Source organism: Esox lucius, chromosome 21 (assembly GCF_011004845.1).
Source record: "Esox lucius isolate fEsoLuc1 chromosome 21, fEsoLuc1.pri, whole genome shotgun sequence".
NCBI classification, from domain to species: domain Eukaryota; kingdom Metazoa; phylum Chordata; class Actinopteri; order Esociformes; family Esocidae; genus Esox; species Esox lucius.
This window is the reverse complement of record NC_047589.1, coordinates 7,938,597-7,962,547: the sequence shown is the minus strand read 5'-3', so window position 1 is coordinate 7,962,547 and position 23,951 is coordinate 7,938,597. Positions and strand designations below refer to the sequence as shown.

General features: G+C 41.6%; 1 protein-coding gene across 1 annotated transcript in view; it reads right to left on the bottom strand.

Moving 5' to 3' along the window:
- Positions 1-23,951, bottom strand: part of smchd1 (structural maintenance of chromosomes flexible hinge domain containing 1) — a 54,336-nt gene that overhangs the window by 26,885 nt on the left and 3,500 nt on the right. Inside the window, exons 3-32 of the mRNA XM_010885439.5 lie at positions 23,274-23,432; positions 21,127-21,209; positions 19,814-19,947; positions 19,526-19,640; positions 19,290-19,409; positions 16,505-16,671; positions 16,312-16,405; positions 15,914-16,127; positions 15,639-15,750; positions 15,364-15,547; positions 14,980-15,177; positions 14,760-14,873; positions 14,535-14,641; positions 14,361-14,443; positions 14,164-14,277; positions 13,979-14,056; positions 13,183-13,302; positions 12,899-13,043; positions 12,523-12,622; positions 11,810-11,882; positions 11,317-11,453; positions 3,831-3,968; positions 3,422-3,655; positions 2,744-2,892; positions 2,351-2,436; positions 2,106-2,230; positions 1,789-1,950; positions 1,362-1,490; positions 1,139-1,218; positions 136-293 (exon numbers count right to left, since the gene is read on the bottom strand). Coding sequence (XP_010883741.2) covers positions 136-293; positions 1,139-1,218; positions 1,362-1,490; positions 1,789-1,950; positions 2,106-2,230; positions 2,351-2,436; positions 2,744-2,892; positions 3,422-3,655; positions 3,831-3,968; positions 11,317-11,453; positions 11,810-11,882; positions 12,523-12,622; positions 12,899-13,043; positions 13,183-13,302; positions 13,979-14,056; positions 14,164-14,277; positions 14,361-14,443; positions 14,535-14,641; positions 14,760-14,873; positions 14,980-15,177; positions 15,364-15,547; positions 15,639-15,750; positions 15,914-16,127; positions 16,312-16,405; positions 16,505-16,671; positions 19,290-19,409; positions 19,526-19,640; positions 19,814-19,947; positions 21,127-21,209; positions 23,274-23,432 — 3,912 coding nt within the window. The remainder of the gene's footprint in view (positions 1-135; positions 294-1,138; positions 1,219-1,361; positions 1,491-1,788; positions 1,951-2,105; positions 2,231-2,350; positions 2,437-2,743; positions 2,893-3,421; positions 3,656-3,830; positions 3,969-11,316; positions 11,454-11,809; positions 11,883-12,522; positions 12,623-12,898; positions 13,044-13,182; positions 13,303-13,978; positions 14,057-14,163; positions 14,278-14,360; positions 14,444-14,534; positions 14,642-14,759; positions 14,874-14,979; positions 15,178-15,363; positions 15,548-15,638; positions 15,751-15,913; positions 16,128-16,311; positions 16,406-16,504; positions 16,672-19,289; positions 19,410-19,525; positions 19,641-19,813; positions 19,948-21,126; positions 21,210-23,273; positions 23,433-23,951) is intronic.

The window sequence follows — 23,951 nt, the reverse complement described above, 5'->3', positions numbered from 1 at the left end:
TATGCAAAAGTTGAATGCTAATTTCCTTTTGAATAACTGCGCCTATCCCTAACACAGAGACAAACTAGGAGAGGTACAGACAATTATAGAGCTACAAACACGGATTGTTACAGACACACTAGTAGACCAACAGACCTGGGAGGGTGCCTCCGGCAGGAAACACTGAGTGAGTGTCGTATTCAACAACCAGTTTGACTGGCTTGTTGGGATCGGGCAGAATCATAAGCTTCACAGACGGACCGTGGATGGGGTTCTTGGTGAAGGTCCCTCTGAACGCCACCGCATACTCTCCCCTGGCAGAAAAACTGGGGTTGAACACTGCCCTCTGACAATATATTACATGGCCAGAAGTATGTGGACACCCCTTCAATTAAGAGGATTTGGCTTTTGTAGTCTCACCCAGGTAGGGGGGTTTACACAGCCATGCAATCTCCGTAGACAAACATTGGAAATGGCCTCGACTGAAGCGCTGGGTTACTTTCAAGGTGGCAATGTCATGGGATGTCAGTTTGTAAAACTGCTGCCCTGCTAGAGCTGCTCCAGTCAATGAAAGTGCTGTTATTGTAAATTGGATATTCCTAGAAGCAACCACACTTTCACACTGAAACGTGTCTGTCCTCAGGTGCAACAATTACAAACAAGTTTCATACTGCTTCTGGAAGCAATACGTCTGGGTGGGCGGATGCAATAATAACGCTACCTGCCCAATTGCATACTGCCAACAGTCAAGTTCGGTAGAGGACCAATAACAATCTGGGGATGTGACCATGGTTCGGGCTAGGCCCACATTAGTTCCAGTGAAGGGAAATATTAATGCTACAGCATACAATGACATTCTAGAGCATTCTGTGCTTTAAACTTTGAGGAACCCGTTTGGGAAAGGCCTTTTCCCATTTCAGGATGACAGTGCCCCTATGCAAAAAGACAGGTCCCTGACACAGACCCTGATCTCAACCCCATCGAACAACTTTAGGATGAACTGTGATACCATCTGCAAGCCAAGCCTAATCACCAAACATCTCTGCCAGACCTCACTAATGTCCTCGAGACTTATAAATGCTCTTGTTCAACAAATACGTTATTTTACCCAAGTAGTTTGTGGTTACAATGTCATTACGGCAAATGGTTAGGAACTCACTTTGGCCCCTTCACATGGTCCACCCTAAAACTGGCTTTTCCGTCTTTATCCACCGGTTGCGAAGTAAGCGATGACTTCACCTGAGCGACAAAAGGGTATCGCAACGTCATCAAGGCAGTGGACGAACCAAAGGAAAATAATAATTCCCAAAGCAGAGGATTTAGTCACTACTCTAAATAACAGCCATGTCTCCATTTTAAACATCAGGAGATGAAAGTCTGACCTTCAGGACTGGACTGGATGGCCGCAGTGTCACCACCACTCTCTGGTCAGGGGAGGGGTTTCCCCACGCATCAACCAATTGGAGGACGAAGGGCGTCTCAATGCCCTGCTCGTTCAGCACCTGTAGAGGCTGAGGCAGAAGCATAACACGGGCTGCAGTTAGTCAGTGAGTCATAAATGGTAACTCCAGTGTAGCTACAGTGTTTCTCTCCCTGTACCGGGGGGACAGTGAACCGCTCCTCAGGTCAGACCAAAAGATAATGGGCCTGTCGGTTTGGTTCCTGGCATTCTCCATTTTCCATTGATGAATACAGTCGACTGGGACCAACACCATTTTGTAGAATGCAAAATGTGTCCACTCTGAACAACAAGTGGATAAAACAGTAAGAAAATATAAATAACAGGTAATATGTTACTCTAATGCCAACCTGCTGTGGTCCATCCACCAGAACGAGCTTTGCAGGGACTCCGGCTGTCACTTTGATGGTCACGTGCTCCTCAAAGTCTCTCCATTTAAACAAGAGCTCTTTGACGCCTGGGAGGCAAGGCTTGAACCGCAGCCCCGTCACCAACATTGAGAGGTTGTTCTCCTGTTCACAGCAGAACCAAAACATAAAAGGTTTGTTGTTTCATCAAAAAAAAAAAAAATTCAGAACCTTTGGCCTCAAGGACATAGAATGCCTAAAAATGCCTTAAATTTTCATCAATATTAAATCACAAAAAAGGATTGGTTTATTCAAAGTACCTGACAGGTGTAAGAAAAGGATTCTTTGTCGAGACCGTCGGCATCCACGGTGAGAGGGCATGAGTCCATACAGGAAGGGTTTAGCATCGGAGTTTGATTCCCATACTGGTCCGTAAGCTCTAAGTCTGGGAGAGGGAACTACCAGATTCTAATGTGCAAAGTAAACCAAGAAGTCCTACAACCAACTAGGAACTAGGCAGGAAATGGATTAAAGTAAATGGGTGGTTGGTTGGGCCCAGACTCACAGATGTCTCCTTGTAGGACCTCTCCCATTCTCACAGTCGTCTCAGTCAGCTTGGCCTTCAGGTTTTTTGGTTCATCAGGGCGGGGCCTAAAATCAACACAAAGCCAATCAAAAAAAGAGGTGGAACTTTGCCTTTAACAAAAACGGCAAAAATTTTAACCAATGATCAAGTGCAAGATGTTGACCGGTTGGTTCACTGTCGACCGGTTGGACACCTGCAGTCAAAATAAATCTCCTTGTATCTAGATATACTAAACTGAAATTGTAAATGTATAAATCAACTCTGACTGCATGAGGGACCCCAGTGGTGCAGTTGTCTAATCCTGGTTATAACTTCATGTAGATTCTAACGGAGAGCAATACGTTTCTGTCCACGTTAACGGAGAAGACTTACACGATGATGAAGGATGTGTCAACAGATACCAGCTGATCCTTATAGGAGATCTGGTAAAAGTGCTCTTCGTTCACCAGCGTTGGGACCGACACGTTGGGCAACTTCCCCCGAGCCAGCTCCTCCACATTGACATCAGCCGTCCAGTTGACCTGACACACACACACACACACACGGAGTGGAGTCTCAGGAAACAGGATGTTAGAGATTAACACTCATCTAATATCCAAAAACCCAACTATTTTATCACTATGGCCTTGGCTGATCTTGAAGATAGAGACACATAGCATAATGTCAACTGTAGGAAAGGGTGTGTCCTTAGAGAAGGCCTGACCCTACATCAGCACTTAGTGTGTGTATGAATGCAGAAGCCTGTTTCTAAAATAAACATTTCCTAAATAACTTAATTCTGTTCTGCCTATACATATTTGGCATAAAACATATACATTATGTTTAAACAGAGATGTTCCTGCCATTCTCAAGACCAAAATAGTCTATCAAGCATTGTTGGTGCTCCGCCAAAGCATGGCATTTGATTTGTGTGGCGTGTTGCAATGAGCCACAGATTAACATTGGTTCCCTCTTACATTTAGCAGTTTCTTCTGTGGTCTTCCATTTCAGGGACTTAATATAAATAATTGTTTACATACATGGCTAAGTAGATATGTACTTTGTTGTTACCTTTATCATCTGGGCCATCTCCTTAGAGAGGGGGACCTCTCTGCCCGCCTCATCATACAGTTTATAGTACAGGTTCTCCAGGAGGTCCCCAACTATCCAACTGATCTTCTCCCGGTCCTTAAGCACCATGACATCAGACACCTCACCCTCCTCACAGCACACCTCCAGGCGGGACACACGGGTGCTGGGGACAACTCTCAAATCCCGCAGGACTGGGGTTACATTCGCCTGGTTCTTCATTTGAAAACGGGATGGAACGTTTTTATTTTGAAAACAAGCAGAAAACACAGGAGCTTTTAAGAATGGCACAGTAAAGGACAAGTAATTAAAAACATCTAGTGGAAGAAATTAGTTTAAGAAGTTAAAGGAAAAACTAAGGTTTAATCAAATGACATTATCTATTACTTACTGGAATGTCAAACGTGGCTTTGACCATCTGTTCCCCTATTATGTTTTTGATAGTTATTGGTTTTAGCACCAGTGTCCCGGCTCCGGTGTTACTGCAGTCTACGGCTACCACAGAGGACAAACCAGGAATCACTTGAAACTAAAATGCCACAAAAAGACAAATTTAAAAACAATGTTAATCAAAAGTACATTTGCCATGACTGAATGCCTCTTAACTATAATTTAAACATGGGTTCTTTGGTGGCCAATTTAATACTGCAAGAGTTCCATCTGGAGACTTCCAAGAAGGTCTTAACTGTATTTGCAATGTGTTTGGGATCAATCAAGTGTTGAAGATAACATGTTTGTCAAATAATCAGAGACGGACATTTCTTGTAAAACGCTAAACTCTGCCAGATGCTGAGCAAGTACGTCACTGCATATCCTTTTGTCCCTCAAAGAAAGGACCATCAAATTCTATTCATCAGATGCAGAAAGCCTTTTGGGTCATCTACAGGGTCTTGCGTCATCAACTTACCTCGTTTCTTCAGATTTCTACTTCTTACTTTTTTTTTATTGCATTAATATTGAATTGTATTTATTGTAACATTACCCTTATTCCAAGGATATAAATACTTAATGCCCAGAAAAATTGCATTAAACTACAAACCCGATTCCAAAAAAGTTGGGACACTGTACAAATTGTGAGTAAAAAAGGAATGGCATAATTTACAAATCTCATGAACTTATATTTAATTCACAATAGAATATAGATAACATATCGAATATTGAAAGTGAGACATTTTGTAATGTCATGCCAAATATTGACTCATTTTGGATTTCATGAGAGCTACACATTCCAAAAAAGTTGGGACAGGTAAAAATAAGAGGCCGGAAAAGTTAAATGTTCAGATAAGGAACAGCTGGAGGACCAATTTGCTACATATTATGTCAATTGGCAACATGATTGGGTATAAAAAGAGCCTCTCAGAGTGGCAGTGTCTCTCAGAAGTCAAGACGGGCAGAGGATCACCAATTCCCCAATGCTGCGGCGAAAAATAGTGGAGCAATATCAGAAAGGAGTTTCACAGAGAAAAATTGCAAAGAGTTTGAAGTTATCATCTACAGTGCATAATATCATCCAAAGATTCAGAGAATCTGGAACAAACTCTGTGCGTAAGAGTTAAGGTCGGAAAACCATACTGGATGCCCGTGATCTTCGGGCCCTCAGACGGCACTGCATCACATACAGGAATGATACTGTAACGGAAATCACAACATGGGCTTAGGAATACTTCCAGAAAACATTGTTGGGGAACACAATCCACCGTGCCATTGGCCGTTGCCGGCTAAAACTCTATAGGTTAAAAAAGAAGCCTATCTAAACAGGATCCAGAAGCGCAGGCGTTTTCTCTGGGCCAAGGATCATTTAAAATGGACTGTGGCAAAGTGGAAAAGTGTTCTGTGGTCAGACAAATCAAAATTTGAAGTTCATTTTGGAAAACTGGGACCCCATGTCATCCGGACTAAAGAGGACAAGGACAACTCAAGTTGTTATCAGCGCTCAGATCAGAAGCCTGCATCTCTGATGGTATGGGGTTGCATGAGTGCGTGTGGCATGGGCAGCCTACACATCCGGAAAGGCACCAAGTTCTAGAACAACATTTGCTCCCATCCAGACGTCGTCTCTTTCAGGGAAGACCTTGCATTTTCCAACATGACAATGCCAGACCACATACTGCATCAATTACAATGTCATGGCTGCATAGGAGGAGGATCCGGGTACTGAAATGGCCAGCCTGCAGTCCAGATCTTTCACCCATGGAAAACATTTGGCGCATCATAAAAAGGAAGGTGCGACAAAGAAGACCTAAGACAGTTGAGCAACTAGAAGCCTGTATTAGACAAGAATGGGACAACATTCCTATTCATAAACTTGAGCAACTTGTCTCCTCAGTCCCCAGACGTTTGCAGTCTGTTATAAAAAGAAGCGGCGATGCCACACAGTGGTAAACATGGCCTTGTCCCAACTTTTTTGAGATGTAATTTAAAATCTACTTATTTTTCCCTTAAAGTGATACATTTTCTCAGTTTAAACATTTGATATGTCATCTATGTTGTATTCAGAATAAAATATTAAAATTTGAAACTTCCACATCATTGCATTGTTTTTATTCATAATTGTACAGTGTCAAAAACTTTTTTGGAATCGGGTTTGTATTTTAAAGCAACAATGATCCAAGGCACAAATCAAACTGAGTGATGGGGGGAAAAGAAAGGACACTCAATATCCTGGAATGGCCCATTTCAAAACCAAGAAAACAGAACATCTGTGCACTGACTTAGAGGGCTGTGCACAAGAGATTCCCTTGCAAATAGAGTTTAAACTCTTCTGCAAAGAATGGATTAAAATGGCAATCCAGGTTGAAAGAAACCTATCCAAACAGGCATACTGCTGTATCTAAGCTAAGTATTATTTGACTTACTGCTTCCACAAAGTATTAGTTGCACGGTGTGCAAAAAAGCCGGACTTTTATTTTGTCAGATAAAATATTAATCGGTTATTGTATCACACAGACGAAATCAGAAGAGGTTTTGTCCTTTTCGTTCATTTAGGTGTCACAGGCAATGTTTCAGGCACTATTATGCCTTTTCTGAACAAAAAAAATACAACTTCAGTGAAAGATTACCTACATTTGAGAACAGGCATTTTTGAAATGCTGTTGACTGGCACACGCAGAGACCTAAAAACTCCACTTACACATGTTCTTCAATAGTTGTATATAGGCAGTTTACTGGCCACGCCAAACAACAGCATAACTCAGTAGTATGTGCAACATCGCATAACTCAAGGAGATCAAGATGCCCATTCTAGATACCACTCAGCTGGTATTGATGCCCATTTGTCTTGGCAAAATGCCTCCAGGTCATGCAAATTCTTTGGTCGTCTTGCATGAACCGCACGTTTGAGATCTCCCCAGAGTGACTCGATGATATTAAGGTCAGGAGACTTTGATGGCAACTGGAGGGTCAACTTGACCTTGTGCTTAGGGTCATTGTCATGCTTGAAAGTCCAAGAGCGTTGCATGCGCAGCTTTCGTGTAGAAGAATACAAACTGCCTGCCTGTATGTCTCCTGAGTTTACCTGTGGGTTTCTCTTTGTATCCCAAACAATTCTTCTGGCAGTTGTGGAAATCTTTCTTGTTCTACCTGACCGTGGCTTGGTACAGAGATCCCTGAATTTTCCACTTCTTAAGTGATTGAACAGTACTGACTGGCATTTGCACGGATTTGGATATCTTTTTATAACCTTTTCCATCTTTATAAGTTCCATTACCTTGTTAAGCAGGTCTTTTGACAGTACTTTTCTGCTCCCCATGCCTCAGTATCTACCCTGCTCAGTGCATCTACATGAGAGCTAACAAACTCATTGACTGTACATGGACACTGATTGCAATTTAAAAAGCCACAGGTGTGGGCATTTAAATTTTAATTGCCATTTTCACCTGTGTGTCACCTTGTGTGTCTGTAACAAGGCCAAACATTCAAGGGGGGGTGTATATACACTCACCTAAAGGATTATTAGGAACACCATACTAATACTGCATTTGACCCCCCTTCGCCTTCAGAACTGCCTTAATTCTACGTGGCATTGATTCAACAAGGTGCTGAAAGCATTCTTTAGAAATGTTGGCCCATATTGATAGGATAGCATCTTCCAGTTGATGGAGATTTGTGGGATGCACATCCAGGGCACGAAGCTCCCGTTCCACCACATCCCAAAGATGCTCTATTGGGTTGAGATCTGGTGACTGTGGGGGCCATTTCAGTACAGTGAACTCATTGCCATGTTCAAGAAACCAATTTGAAATGATTCGAGCTTTGTGACATGGTGCATTATCCTGCTGGAAGTAGCCATCAGAGGATGGGTACATGGTGGTCATAAAGGAATGGACATGGTCAGAAACAATGCTCAGGTAGGCCGTGGCATTTAAACTATGCCCAATTGGCACTAAGGGGCCTAAAGTGTGCCAAGAAAACATCCCCCACACCATTACACCACCACCACCAGCCTACACAGTGGTAACAAGGCATGATGGATCCATGTTCTCATTCTGTTTACGCCAAATTCTGACTCTACCATCTGAATGTCTCAACAGAAATCAAGACTCATCAGACCAGGCAACATTCTTCCAGTCTTCAACTGTCCAATTTTGGTGAGCTTGTACAAATTGTAGCCTCTTTTGCCTATTTGTAGTGGAGATGAGTGGTACCCGGTGGGGTCTTCTGCTGTTGTAGCCCATCCGCCTCAAGGTTGTGCATGTTGTGGCTTCACAAATGCTTTGCTGCATACCTCGGTTGTAACGAGCGGTTATTTCAGTCAAAGTTGCTCTTCTATCAGCTTGAATCAGTCGGCCCATTCTCCTCTAGCATCAACAAGGCATTTTCGCCCACAGGACTGCCGCATACTGTATGTTTTTCCCTTTTCACACCATTCTTTGTAAACCCTAGAAATGGTTGTGCGTGAGAAAATCCCAGTAACTGAGCAGATTGTGAAACACTCAGACCGGCCCGTCTGGCACCAACAACCATTCCACGCTCAAAATTGCTTAAATCACCTTTCTTTCCCATTCTGACATTCAGTTTGGAGTTCAGGAGATTGTATTGACCAGGACCACACCCTTAAATGCATTGAAGCAACCGCCATGTGATTGGTTGATTAGATAATTGCATTAATGAGAAATTTAACAGGTGTTCCTAATAATCCTTTAGGTGAGTGTATATATAGTGTATATAATATGTGCATGTATATATACACACACACACACACACACACACACACATAATTATATACCTGCATACATACATATACACCGCTCAAAAAAATTAAGGGAAAACAATCTTCACAGTATAACACCAAGGGCACAGTTCTTCCAGGATGGCAAATCCATCTGAGCTGTCGCAAGGTTTGCTGTCAACCAGTAGTCTCAAGAGCATGGAGGAAATACCAGGAGCTGTACGGTGCTAGGCTGTGAGCACAGCTACCACTAGAGGACGTTCGGCCCTCATCCCACCCTTATGGAGTACGTTTCTGACAGTTTGGTGAGAAACATGCACACCAGTAGCCCACTGGAGGTCATTCTGTAGGGCTCTGGCAGTGTTCCTCCTGTTCCTCCTCACACAAAGGAGCAGATACCGGTCCTGCTGCTCGGTTAAAACCGGACTAGTCTAGCCTTCCCCGTGTAACGGCATGTCTCCTGGTAACTCCTCCATGCTCTTGAGACTGTACTGGGAGGCACAGCAAACCTTCTTGCGACAGCACGTATGGATGTGCCATCCTGGAGGAGCTGGACTACCTGTGCAACCTGAGTGGGCTGCAGGTACCGCCTCATGCTACCAGTAGTGACAAGGACACTAGCAAATTGCAAAACTTGAGAAGAATCAGTCAGGAAAGCAATTATCTGTGGCCACCACCTGCAAAATCATTCCATTTTGGGGGGTTGCCTTACTGTTGCCTCTCCAGCAAACGTGTTGTCTCTTTCATTTGTACCAAAACAGGTGACACTGATTCACAATCGCTGATGCTTCCTAACTGGACAGATTGATATCCCTGAAGTTTAATTGACTTGGTGTTATACTGTGACGTTTATGCGTTCCCTTTCGCAAAAGTATATGGATTTAACTTTAGGGAAGATTGACCCCAGGAATCATCATCTATGGAGGCACTCCAGCCAGGCCCAAAAGGCTCTGTGCACCAGCGTAGTGACGAACTTCCGCTTTTGTCTAGAAGTCGGTATTGCAGTTTCCGGTTTACTTACTAATACTCATCTGCATTAGTAAACACCTAAACTCACAACAAGATGAGTGATGCTGTTATATAATAAGAAATATAATGTACGCGACTCATTTAAGTTTCAAGGTACAAGTGGGGCATCATTTTAAATCAGGAGAATGTCCTCTTTTTAATAAAATATGGCTTGCGCCATTCAATGACTTCAAACGCTAGACTAGAAATTGTCAGAAAAGGCGATTTTTTATATACTTCCACCTAACGCAGGTTTAAGCGCAATTAATACCATATAGGACCAGATGTTTACTTCCTATGCCAGTTGTTATTTTTCTGTTTCGTTGTGAAATGAGATTACAGTAGTAAAATAAAAGAGGAGACCTGTTTTGGTGCTTTTTTGAGGCTATGGAATTTTAAGCTTCATTCAGGTTAGAAGAGGCTGAACGAAGGTTCGTTTCAATTCACTTGCTATGGGGACGCGCTAGCGTTCCAGCTTAGCCAGTGTTCTTTTGCCGTTAATGAGGCTAGGGTGTATTTTTATGATTTCTATTGTCCTGCCTAATACTACACTAAAAAGGAACACGTCGCTAACTAGCTTAGCCGATAGCCGGCCGGCACACCACAGTAAACTACTTATCTGCACAACTACGAGGTTAACTCGATATGTAGAGTTTGAATCCCTTGTTCCGCTTGCTTGTTGGAGTAGGAGACCAGGCATCAACAATTCGATGGACATCACTAATGCTTATTTTAGGCAGGTCTTGGAGACATCTACTAAAAACAGAAATTTTGGGTGACACGGGTGAATGCCTTAAGTAAACCGGAAAATGGTATGCCAACATCTGGCTAAAGCGGAACTTCGTCCATACGCTTGTGCACAGAGCCTATAGGCACTGTTGCCACACCGTGACCTTGGCTTTATCTCAGTAAGGAACGAAATGGTTGAAAACGTGGAGACCAACGACTCAATCACAGTAACTTTCCATGAAGCATGACACCAATTGGTACACTCGACTGACCATAGCAGAATATCCAGGGGATTCTTTTCAGAGGATAAAAGCCCAAGTCATATCATTCATTGTTGGATATTCTGGGAAAGCTCATGAATGCTACCATGGTATCATACTGTACAGACAGTGGCCCTAAACTGCACATACTTTCTAGGACAGTGAAAGTACACTAACACAAAGCGAAATAGTGCCTTGGCAGAGTAACACAGGATTTGTCTCTATTAGTTCCCTTAGAAGGGCTATTGTGTCCTGTTTTTCATTAGCTGCTGAGAAACCTGGAGGCAAAACGAGTTCATACAGCTCTTATAAGCTGCAGGTCCATGCGTGACAGAAATGAGTTTGGTTTGGTCTAACAAGAACAGGATGCTATTTAAGGCATTAAATGCCTTTTGTGTACTATGTTATAAAGTGGAACTCAGTACATTTTAATTTGTACATGCCAAATAAATAATTAAAGTACAGTTGTTTTAGGGTAGACAGGTGGCCTGGTGGATAGAGCGCCTGGTGACTATAGCATCTGACAAATTATAGAATCTCCAAGCTGACATGGTGGAAACTGGTGGACATTCAGTAAACTATAGATATTATTCTTACTTTATTAAGAATGAGAAAGCGTTCTTGGTAGAATTACATGGGACATTTCCTTAGCTTTGAAAAACTGGGTATTTCGGAAAGCACCCTTTTGTACATAGACATGGGTAAGTGTTTACCTGGCAGCGGACGATCAGCTTGGGGTGAGCTGTGAGGTTTCCTGCTATATCATGGACCTCCACATCAAAGCTAGCAGAGGATCCATTCTCCACAATGATTGGATCCTCCTGTGTGACTTTGAGCGAATCTGGATTACCTGTAAAACATAGTCATTCAGTGGACACCGCTATAGAACTCTCAGCAAAACACTGTTTAGGCTACATCGGGTTTATAAAGCCTCAAGGCTGCCTCTCGTCTCTCTCAGGACACCTCCAGCAACAGCTGGACAGCATCTGCCACCTTGCAGGGCAATAATTTACAGGAGATCCCTTGGGAGGATGTACCCCCTATTAAATGTATTATTGAGGCAGAGTAGCAGACCCCACACTATGGTCACTAGTTATAAGTGAGTTAGAATTAATTCAAGCAATTATTCGTTTAAGAAATAAGTGAAAACAGCGAGATACAGTATAAACAATTTATTATTGCAATGTAGCAAATAAATCACTTTACCAGGGAGAAGGCTGATTTTCAGAGTCTGTGAGTCTGGTTGGAGGCCAGGCAGGACCACATTCAGATTGTGTGTCTGCCAAGAAACATGAAAATAGTTTCAAACATTAACCAAAAATGTCCTTTGGGGATAGTTCTACCAAAAATCATTGATCCCTTCCCTGGGATTGGGTCATTAAGGCCTATGGTGTCATATACCTATTAGCAATTTTTTGTACAAATTCATGAATTAAAACAAATACCTGAGCTAGCAGAAGATGGACTGCAAGCGAAACTCAAACTCTCTAAACTCAGTAATTTGTCACGCAAGCTATTTTATTTTATTGCATACTGCTGAATTAGCCACTGGAATTTATTTACGCAAAACTGGCAGTGTTTACCCTAGCCACAGCATCTGCTACTCAGTGATGATGTCATAAAAACTACACAGAGCGAGCCAGATACCACAGTCAGTAGCTAAGTTAACCCATTTTCAACATGCAATGCAGCTTTTGCAAGCTGGGGTATCACATGTTTAATTCAGGAATGCTGACAAAGTTAATGATGCTAATCCAGGCAGGTAGAGAAAAATTATACCATGGGTCTTCAGACAAACCAGATTTTTTTAGGTCAAACAACCCCTTTAAGCAAAGTTTCAGAAGTCTGCGCCTCAGTGGCCCATCTGGACAGAAGTAAAGCGAGAGCACAGCAGCCCTGGAAACCAGTGCATCCATCACCTTGCTCTGGTAGTTGTGAACCGTCCCCTTGGCACTGACGCCTCGCATGAGCAGTATGGTCCCGTTAGCGTCTGCCCCCTCGTAACTCACTTTCAGTGACCTGAAACGCAATAACAACCGCCATCTAAACAACGAGGGACTAAAAACATGTGGGGCCAATATTATCAGGATTGACAGAGACTCGGGCTGGATTCGTTTTTGTTACACATCCTCCACACGCACTGGGGGGGGGGATTGCAATGCGCAGAGATACTCAGTAAATCAAATTACTTATTTTTGAGTTTGGAAATCTGTTAAAAAAGACACCAAGTATGTATCCCCGAAGTATACCAGACCACAAGGAAATGACTGCAACCATGTTTGTGCCTGTACTCACGTGCACTCCAGGATGGGCTTGAGGTTAGGGGGGGGTGGGGCTGGGTGACCGTATTCATCCTGCAGCTGAAGTGGGATGTTGAAAGGCACCCCCACATGCAGGGGCATGTTTACAGTTCCCACCACAAAGCTTGCTGCACTGCCCTCTGGGAGAGAAGGGACCAAGAGAAAAAAAAGAGACAGAGAGGGGTGGTTAGGAGTTGGCGCTAAGGTTTACTGGAAATGGTCAGTTGTGTGTGTTGGAGGCTGTTTTCTACCCCCCCACCCCCGCCAAGATGAGATTACCAGTAATGGTGAAGTCTAGTTTGAAGTTGGGAAGCTGGTTCCCAGCCCAGACAGTGGTGTTGCTCTCATTGAGTATGGTGTTTAGGTAGAGGGTGTACTTCCCCAGCTTGATTAGGTTCTCTACACATGAAGAACAAGAGAGTTTATTCAACCAAGTCATTTGTAACAACAAACAAAAAAGGTACATTTCAAAACTGAAATGCCGGATGCACAAAAATCCATCCTCTCTACTTATTACAACACATTTGATAAAAAAATATATATACAATGCAAAAGAGGCTACTGCCGACAGATAAAATGGCCCGTCTGTGATTTGGTGGTTATAAAAATGATATTTTGGCAGTAAATAGACAAAAGAGACTTTCAGTTAAATTCACACACTGCCCTGCCTCACACACCCTCTCAAACATCCTCCAAAACTTTAGGGCACCAAACAGAATTTAAACCCACCATGAATACTAGGAAACCATTTTTTATTTCAAATATAGCGGAGAATTAGAACTGAATGGTATACGAAATGTATACAAAATGCATACAACTGGCATGAGTGTTTGGATGGCTGGCTGAAAAGTAATGTAACATATAATGAATATGCATTCACTCTGATATAAATCTGGCATCAGGCTCTGAATGCCCTATTTTGTGTTAGAAACAGCAAATATCGCCAGAAAGCGAGAAATCTACATATCTGAAATATAAACTTTTCACATTTGTGTCATGCTTCAGATTTAACTTAAGAGAGGAAAAATTACAATTAATAAATAACAAAGACATTCTAAACAAATTAAAACCGTACCCATGGTTCTGAACCAGAAGGCCCACTTTGACGCATGTGCTGCAATGTAAAAGTTGGTTTCCACATCTCCATTAGGAGCTAGGGTGGAAGAGAGAACATTTGGACATTATGTGCATTGTACACACTCACCCAAGTCTGTCAACAATCTAATTATGGTAGTAATTCTTAGCGTTTAAATAACTCACAGTGCCAAATAATTTTTAGTTCGACTGAAAGTGCTTTCCGTCCGTTTTGATTGGCAGATGGTATCCTGGATATCGACTCTCCTTTTCTGTTGAGAATTTCCACATGGAGAGGGCCTACAAGGAATGAAAAGAAAATCCTAATGTCACTCTCAAAAACTATGTTAAAAACCAATAATGTCACAGGTTACCAACGATACCTAGGGGAGTGCCTGCAGGTCGGACATCATTCTCAGTCCAGGGATTGCCCTCCGGCCAGGACACTTTCAGCTTCTCTGGAAGTCTGGGGAAAGGCAGATTGTATTTTAAATCCATGATTCACTAAAGCAGACGGACCACATTCCCAAGCACTTAGGCAAAAAGGGTTCCCTCACTTGGCTAGTTCATCGTCGATGCCCTTCTTAATTGCTGCATTGGAGACCACCCTATCGATTTTGGAGATGGGTATTGTCTTGACTTCGTCATGCAGCGCCTTTGGTTCCTGTGGAATTCCATTTTATTCTTTTTTTTTTTTTTATTCAAGGATTTCACAGTCGGCTTGAACCAAATGTGTAAGAAAATGGGAACAGTACTAGTCTTCCTGTTGCCACGGCACTCACCATGGCAATCTGCACCTGTCCCCCAGTGGCATAGACGTCGCTATCGTGGTCCCCATAGAGCAGGAACTTAACAATGGAGCCGAAAAAGATGGGAACTGTTTTCTGAGACTTCACCTAGAAGGACAGGCGAAAGAAAGAAATGAGTCTTGAATTCAGCGATAGCTCAAATGGCTGCACCAAACACAGCCTTTAAAAGTCTTCAGGAGGAAAGTGCACTCACATATTGGCCAGCTTTGTAGGTTTTACCGTCCCACTCGATCGAGGAGAAGGTGGCCCAGGGAAACTGCATCTTCTTGGTGGCCACGTCCATTCGTGTGATGGTGCCCTTGAAGCCCTTAAACTTCACTTGCTTGTCCCATTTCTCGTGGCATGTCTTCAGCCACTGGAGAAACTCCTTATGGATTTTAACTCTCTGCTCCTGTATACAATTAATACAATGCTGATTAGAAGAACAACAAATAATCCACACACCTGTGGTCATTTAGCAATACAGTAAGATTTCCAGCTCTGATGCTAAACTATGTAGTCACCATTTCTTCCGCCCAAGGCTATTTGATGCTTGCTAGTGATCAAGCATATCGGTCGCAAAATTCAAGGATGCTACCTGGCCGTTTAAGATGCGGGTAAACAAGGTGTCCTTGCTCTTCAGTTGGAGCTCCAGGTCCATGAAGGTGAGCTTGTTGGTGCTGACTTGAAACCGGTCGTTGGTGAACAGTACCCCTGAAATTCTGCTGTAGCACTCTGCCGGAACCGCGCCAGCCTTCTTGGGCAGAGCACACCAGTCAAACCTGCCAGGAACCACATACAGGTTTGATGTGATGAAAAAGGAAAACAAAGAGAAGTAAATATAAATATTAGAGGTGTACTTCAAAAGCATACTCCGATACGGTTGTGTACGGGATGAGTCGGCCGTTCCAGAAGCACTCGAATATGGGCCTCTTTGCCCTGGTGTGGTTATGGACAGCGCAGTCATCCTCCTCTTCCTCCACAGCTGGTCACCATTGCAGAGACAACAAAATGAAGTCAGATGATATCAAAGAAGGGATCATGGCACTGACTTGTCAATAACGTTTATGACACAATCTCTGTGGCGTCTGAAACCCTGAGCCCAAATGATGTCTGCAGCCCAACCCATGGCTGTCTATTTATTCTACCTGGTGTGGCAAAGGGGTCTTCGGGATACGTTTCCTTGTCGTACAGGAAAGGGTGGTACCTAAGGATCCCTTCCACTGTTCCCTCAGTGTCAACGTAAGCCTTGAACTCGAAGGAGTCGGCCGAAGCATTGATGTAGAGTGTCTGCATGTCGTTGTCGATCTCTCTGAGGTTCACCATGCGAGGCATCTTGGGGAACTTCTCCAGCAGAGAGATCTAAAGAGATAAAGAGAAAGATAAGCAGCCATAATGTCAATATGCTGCCACTTGACTTAAACTGGCCTAAAACTGTGAGCTGTTTGGTCAAGGATGTCTATAGCTTGTCTCAAGTAACACAAAATCTAATAACGGCATGAGGATTTCATCAAAACAATAACATTTGTGGAGCTCATCGACTCACCTGAATGTCAATGTTGGAGACGCAATCTGAGTTTCGGTAGGAGGCTCTCATGTCATTACCATTCAGGCCGTGAATGTAATAGTGATACAAATGGCTGAATTGAAGCAGATTGAAACCAATGAGTGTGAATTTGACAAACGTTAACATAGGAAGAGGACCAAAACAGAATTGTCGATGCATATGGGAAGCTCACGCCAGCTCTCTGGTCCACAGGTGGAAATCCTGCTTTAGGAAAGTGATGTGTTCCAACTGGACCCCCGTCACTACCACGACCGTGAAGCTTGGTTTTCCTGCCTCCTCCTGGATGATTCCGTGGAGGAAGCGTTCATCCTCTTCGGTCACGTGGGTTGAGTCTCCAGTCTGTGGGCAAGGCAGGATATGAAAGGTTCAGCAGAATGCATCTATGATTGACGATTGTGTGCAGACAGATGTGTGGGAAGCAAGGACAGAATTATCCCCCACGATAGTTTAAGGATCCGGGGCAAAACCCATACAATGGCTTTCCAAAAAAAATAATTTAATAATAATAATTAATGGGAAAAGACATGGTGTAAGTAGTCGACACAAAATAAAGAGGGTGTAAATAAAGAGTAATAGATGAGTCTGGGATTTTAGGAATTGACAAATATTTAAAGGGTGTTTTGTTTTTTGTTCTGCTGAAGGGAGCTGGTGATCTACTTGTATTTTCCTATGCATCCTTTTCAATCTTTTCAAATGTTTCTAATATTGAAACATAATATACATACATAGTAATTTACAAAAAAGACTTTGGCCAACTGAGAAAATGGTTTAAAGCTAATATTCTGGGCAGTAAGTATTTCTTTTCATATACAGCTCTGGAAAAAATTAAGAGACCACCGCACCTTTTTCTTTCCTTTCCAAAAAAGTCAAAAAGGAAGGTTTTGAGTGAGGAACAGAAACTTTCAATTTGTAGTAGTATCCTAATTTTAACCCTTTTGTTCCTCACTCACTTCAACTTTTTTGGAAAGGAAAGAAAAAATGCAGTGGTTTCTTGATTTTTTCCAGAGATGTACAGTGCAACTTGAAAGTATGTTCACTCTTAGTGCAATTATATAGTTTTTTGTTCACCATGATCTTTATTTAATCTGAAGCAGCCAACAGGTTTATAGTTACCATTTCCATTTGATGGTTCAGAGCGAATAATGCACGCAGTAATCAAAATGTAAGGAATTAGTGCAGGTGTAAAAGTGCATTAAGCTAGTTAAATCAATTAGGTAAGTACACTACTCAAAAGTATTAAGGGAACACAACGGCTCTCGATAAACTAAATATATTAAAGATGAAAATCTTTACTGTACATTGCATAATCCTTTGGAAAAAAATTACATACAAACGGTCAGTGGAAACCAAAATCACCAACTGATTGAGGGCTGTTGCCTCTCCAGTGCACCTGTTGTCTCATTCATTTGCACCAAAACAGGTGACATTGATTCACAATCGCTTATGCTTCCTAACTGGACAGATTCATTGACTTGTTATACTAGTGATGATTACAGGTTCCCTTAATTATTTTGAGCAGTGTAGAATCCGGTTGGTAAATAATTGGGATACCAAATGAACCAATCAATCAAAGGAGAGATCTTGAGGAAATTGTTTGTGCGAATTTCTGATAGAGAAGAAACCTGGTCAGTTTGGTGTTACCAATATAGGTGAAAACAAAACAACATGCGGAGAGGAAACGAGATCTCACAAGACATCAGGATGAGTGTAGTGGGAGCAAATCCACCTGTTATAGGTAAGGCTAAACAACAATCTAAAAATATTTTAACCCCACTGTGAGGCATAATTAACCATGGAGAGCATTTAAAATGACAGCAACTCAGCCTAGAAGTGGACACCCTTCCAGAATATCCCCAAAAGCCACAATAATAATCCAGGTATATACCAACCCAAACATAACATTTGTAGATTAGCAAAGCTTTCTTGCTGCATAAGCAGGTTATGGTGCCCCCGTCAACACTAAGAATAATGAACTTAAATAGCAATCATGGAAGGGTCGCTAGGAAGAAGCCTCTGCAGGAACAGAATTGGAAGTCCATTCTCAGGATTTGTCCAAAGTTGACCTTTTTGATCACAATCAAAACCGCCATGCTTGGCAAAAACCCAACATTGCCTACCACCAACAGTCAAGCATGGGGGTGGGAATGTAAAGTTCTGGAGCAGATTTTCCTCATCTGGACCTGGTCAATTGTACATTGACATGAGAACCATGAATTCTGAGGTACATCATGAAATTCTTGAGCTGTCAAGAAAAAAAAACGGGGCCAAAAATGGGTCATCCAACATGACAAACGTTAAAGGAAATCCACCAGGTGAAAGATGTGCGTTTTGGACTGACCAAGTCAAATTTCTGCTCTTAATCCAATTGAGGCTGTGGCAGTACCTTCAGTGATGTTTTTGTTTGTGTCCTTGTGTCTTTATTACAAATGGAGGTTTAGGAGTTACTATTTTATGCAAAAATTACCAACCATGTAGGGTTCAGCACTGCATATGACATTGTACTCCGTTTTAGAATACATTTTGGCCCAATAGTTGCCACTGTCACAACCACGGCCAGAAATCAGTCCAATGAAGTGCTTGATGAGAATCTAGTAGTCATCTGGCACCCAAGTGCACTCTTAAACTGTTAGGATAAATTAGAAAATGTTTGTTTTGGTTTCCCACTAACATACAAGAAAGAGCTACTTTGGATACATGATCTGCTATCTCTTTCTATCTGAAAAGTCACATATTGTGTAATCATGTCTGAAGTTATGAAATTACTTTTTCCAATCAGTTGTGGACAAACATGTTTTGTCCCTTGGGTAACTCTCATTCCCTACCCCTAGAGGACTGGAAACAGGAGAAAGGCAGAGCTACAATTGCTGCACCCAACAAGAACGCAGTTATGGAGGGATTGAAATCACCTTCATTTAATGGATCAAACCTTAATTTCTGTGATTTGGGGGTTACCATACCTTGCGGTTTCTTATGAAACCAGTGTAGATGTCCTCCTTATTCTGCTCCTTCCTCTCAAACTCTTCTTTTGAAATGACAAGTTCATGAACATCTGGCGAGCATGCTGGTTTGGTGATCATCTTTAACAAAGGTATGAGGTAATTTTGGACAGTCCATTTAGGGCATATGGCAGAACATAGGTCAGAACACAGAATAATTGTTAAGGAAAAACATCAAGCAATTGTTCAACACTTACCCTGGTTGACTGTCCAATGTAGAACACGGCTTGTTTCCCTCCTACTCCAAAAAATGATATATCACTGTTGAGACTGCGAGGGACTGGATCAGGCCGAACATACTGGGTGTAATCACTAGTGAGACAAAACGAATCATGACCGTGAAAGAGCCATTACAGATACAATGCAATTAATCAAACATTTAAAAAGAATGAAACCGCAATTTTACAAGAACTTTCATTAATAACCGTGGGACTGGGAACTGGAAAAATAAATTAAAAAGCTGTCCCTGTTCTTGGTAAACCAACTTTGAGAATGTGCTTTTTCCCTTGGTGAATTTGGAAAGCCGGTAGACTGCCCAGCTATTTAGCTGCTTGGAAGTCATCCCACAGCCATTGTCCATTATGACCACCGCGGGCTTCCCCATGGACTCATCAAAAAGCTGCAGAGAAGAATTCGAAAATCAACACTCCGTGTAGAGGTAAAAAAACTGACCTGCACAAGACTAAGCTGTACTTCACTTAATCCTTCCAGATGAATATAAGAAAAACTGCCAGAAAAGGTGTAAAAGCAAAAAAAATTAAGATTATATACAGTCCCAGACAAATGCTTGGACAGCTCAAGGGTATTTCTTTGTTTTTCCAGTATTTTCAAGACGTCAAAACTATGAAATAACACATATGGAATTCTGTACAGTAGTAACAAAAAAAAGGTGTTAAACAAATCAAAATACATTTCATATTTTAGAATCTTCAAAATAACTACACTCTGCCCCTGGATGACAGCTTTGCACACTCAAATTTCAAAGGCAAAAACAGACATCTCTGTTCAGAGGAGATGTGAATCAGGTCTTTAAGGACACATTTTTGCAAAGAATCCACTACTGAGGGGAAATTAATAGATAGACTTGCTTTGGCCAAGAAAAACACCAAATGAACATGAGACTGATGGAAACCTGTCTTTTGGCCTGATGAGTCCAAGTGTCTTTGGTAGAAAAAGGTGATCTGCATATACATGCTTCCCCGCTGTGAAGCATGGAGGAGTGATGGCACTTTGCTGGTGTCTATCAACCAGCATGGCTACTACAGTAATTTTTAGCGCCAGAATTCAATGCACCATCCTATGGTGTTTGTGCTTGTGACTATCATATTTTTTAAAGAGGAAAACGGCCTAGAATATTTTCATGCTGTGGAAAGACTATATAAAGAGGATGCTCAATGGTGCATCAGATAACCTGACCTCCACAATCAACTGACCTCAAACCAGTAAATATGGTTTAAGATAAGTTGGATCAGACTGAAATAAAAGCAGCCAACAAGTTCTCAGCATATGTGGGAACTCCTTCCAGACAATCTGAAAATAATTCCAAGTGACTACTTCATTAAACTGGTTGGGAAAATGCCAAGATCGTGCAAAGCTGTCATCAAGGTGGCTACTTTGAAAAATCTAAAATATAAATGTATGATTTGTTTAATACTTTTTTGGTAAGTACATGATTCCTTGTTTGTAATTTAATAGTTTTGATGTCTATAATGTGGAAAAGAGTACAAATAAAGAAATATCCCTGAATGAGTAGGTGTCTAAGCTTTTGACTGTTACTGTATATATTATATAATCTCACCAATCGGATGTCTATTGTTCTCATTCCTGTGTTGCTTGAAGTTGCAGACAATGCGTTGTCAATAAGTTCTGCAAACGCATACGCTGTGTGTGGGGAGACAACAAAGCCTTAATTAACTAGCCTTAATTCAGATTTCTCATTGCATCCTCCGGGTCAGAATTTGCCCGGGGCCCATAACCACATGGCGTCTCAGTAGAAATCGGGTTGTGATTACTGGAAATTTACATTTTACAATTACAGGCAACAGACAAAAAAAGCTTACAAAAAAAGCCTGTATCCAGAAAGCATTGTTAGAAATCGGCCGTTTCGTTTAGTGGTTGTAATAATTAGCATACCCGTTTGTCAAGGGAGAGAGAAAGTATATTATTTATTGCAGCATTAGAAAGTCTTGTTCATGAGGTTACGGACCTTGTCTTCCTTACACAACCTCAATCTCATCTCAGTCAATCTCTTCTCACTGTAATGTTGGTTACCAGCTAGCCTATACATTAAGGGTGTTTCTAACTTTTTAGAAGTCAACCCCCATGCCATATGGCCATCGTAAACATTCCTGTCATTAGAGCGCTACCTACTGAGAGATAATCTAAACAGAGAGGTTTCTGTTGTTCTCATTATCTAGGCACATTCACTTCCAATGAAACGTACATTCATATTGTAATTGTTAATGCTCAGATTCCACAGCATCCTAGTATAAAATTGTTTATAAGGGCTGGGAATAGAGACTTTTTACACTTAAATTACAAGCACTGCTTGAAGCCAGTTTATTCATAAAAGTTTCACCAAGTCTACATATTTCCCAATGTCCTAACCAGTAAAGAGTTATCAGGTACGTGACTTGATTATAGAGAATTAAACTGTTTGGTTACTGGCCCTTGCTCTTGACCAGACAAACTTTCTTTGTCAGATTGTGTATTGCCTTACACATTTCAATGATGGCTTTTATTGTGATAAAGAAAATCTGAGTGCTGCCAGGATAATATCCAGCTGCTAAAATAACACAAATGAAGCCTAGACTGGCCATCACTAGCTATCATGACCGACAGTGGATATAAAAAGTCTACATACCCCTGTTAAAATGCCAGGTTTTTAAATGTAAAAGAATGAGACAAAGATAAATCATGTCAGAACTTAGAATTTAATTGTGCACCTATAATGTGAACAATTAAATTGAAAAACAAACTAAAATCTTCAAGGGGGAAAAATTAAAACCTAACAATAACCTGGTGGCATCAAGAGAACCTGCCATTTTAACCTGTGGGCTGTAGACTTTCTATATCCACTGTATATTGATAGATAGTCTATCTGTGTCATTCACAAATGACTAATTAGCTGTTAAAACAGTCAGTGGCAAAAGATTATTTGTTCAGGATAGACAAAAACCTCGCTAGCTACACGATTCTCTCGTCTTTTCACTTGACAAAAAAGTCTGTTATCGTCACCTATATTGATACAGTAATTATTGTATCAAAAACGGCCAGTGGCTAAATTCATACAGTTCATAGATACTTGTGGTGGAGGGAAACTTAATAAGAAACATTACTAAGTTTAACGCTAGTTAATGGTGTCTAACAAAATATTCATACTTGGCGTGATGTTAATGAGTGAAAATAATATAATGCGAAGAGGCTATACTAATGTCCAGCGTGGTACAGTTCAGTGGCGTAGTGGTTAACGACAACACCTTTCACGTGGGCGACCGGGGTTCGATTCACGAGAGGGCAGCTAGAAGAACACATTTTATTGCGGGCCGGCTGAGCCAGGCTTGCTGATTTATTTATTTTATTATATTTTACAACATTTCATACATTTCTTAAGGTTGTCTGAAGCATGCTACAGGGTTCACTATCTGCCAGTGGCCCATCATTGGAAACAACGTCATTGGGCATCATCCCTAACTTTTCTGTGCTGGTCCTCAAAAAGTCTAGATGAACATTTTATGCTAAACTTTGGTATTTTCTCTGGCTCAGCCTGTCTTAGGCAGTGTCTTAACATCACCCAAACATCACCCGGGGATTATTTTGTCTTAAAAAAGGAAACCCTTTGTAAACAGGCTGAAAGCTCTGGTCTGAGGTCAGTTTACACAGGATGAATGAATACAAACAGGACTGGGTTAAGCTTGCAGCTGGAACAGAATTTTGGGTACTCACGTAAAGACTTCTGCCCCTCGCTAGCATAGTACTCATACATGCCACTCCGGATGAGTGTATCATAGTGAGGTAGAAATATAATGCGTTCCAAAGTTGCTTGGGGCAGGACCTGGTCCTCATTTCGTAAGAGGTAGAGAGATGATCCTTCTTGAAGCTCCTCTGAAAGAGATCAGACAACAGCAACAGTTCTTTCGCATCATCTCGTTGTGTTATATGCACACTTGTGATGTAATGCCTGGCTGTTGTTTACCAATTCTTGTTTGATTCTTCTGAATATCTAACAAAAGTTAGGAAAGCTATAAAGGGGTGAGGGGCAAAATTGTTTCTATGCAGGCCATAAAATCCTCACCTCATAACACAGACATTTGGATTTTACTCTACAAAACTTTAAATTGTTAATCCCCCACCATATCGTGCTGGACTACCCCTATGCCTAATGTTAAAAATCTGAATATGGGAACAAACTGTAGTCTTAACAGAAGTCATTACCTGAAAGCGGTTGGGTGATTCTCACAAAATTGTAATTTTAAAGTGAATGTGTTTCGAACAGACAGTGACATCTACATTTTAATTTGGCGTAAACTCAATAGGTACAAACTCCTTTTAAATGTACTGTAATGTTTTAGAATGATTAATGTAAATTGCATTATTATCTTATCTTTTCACAACAACAGATAG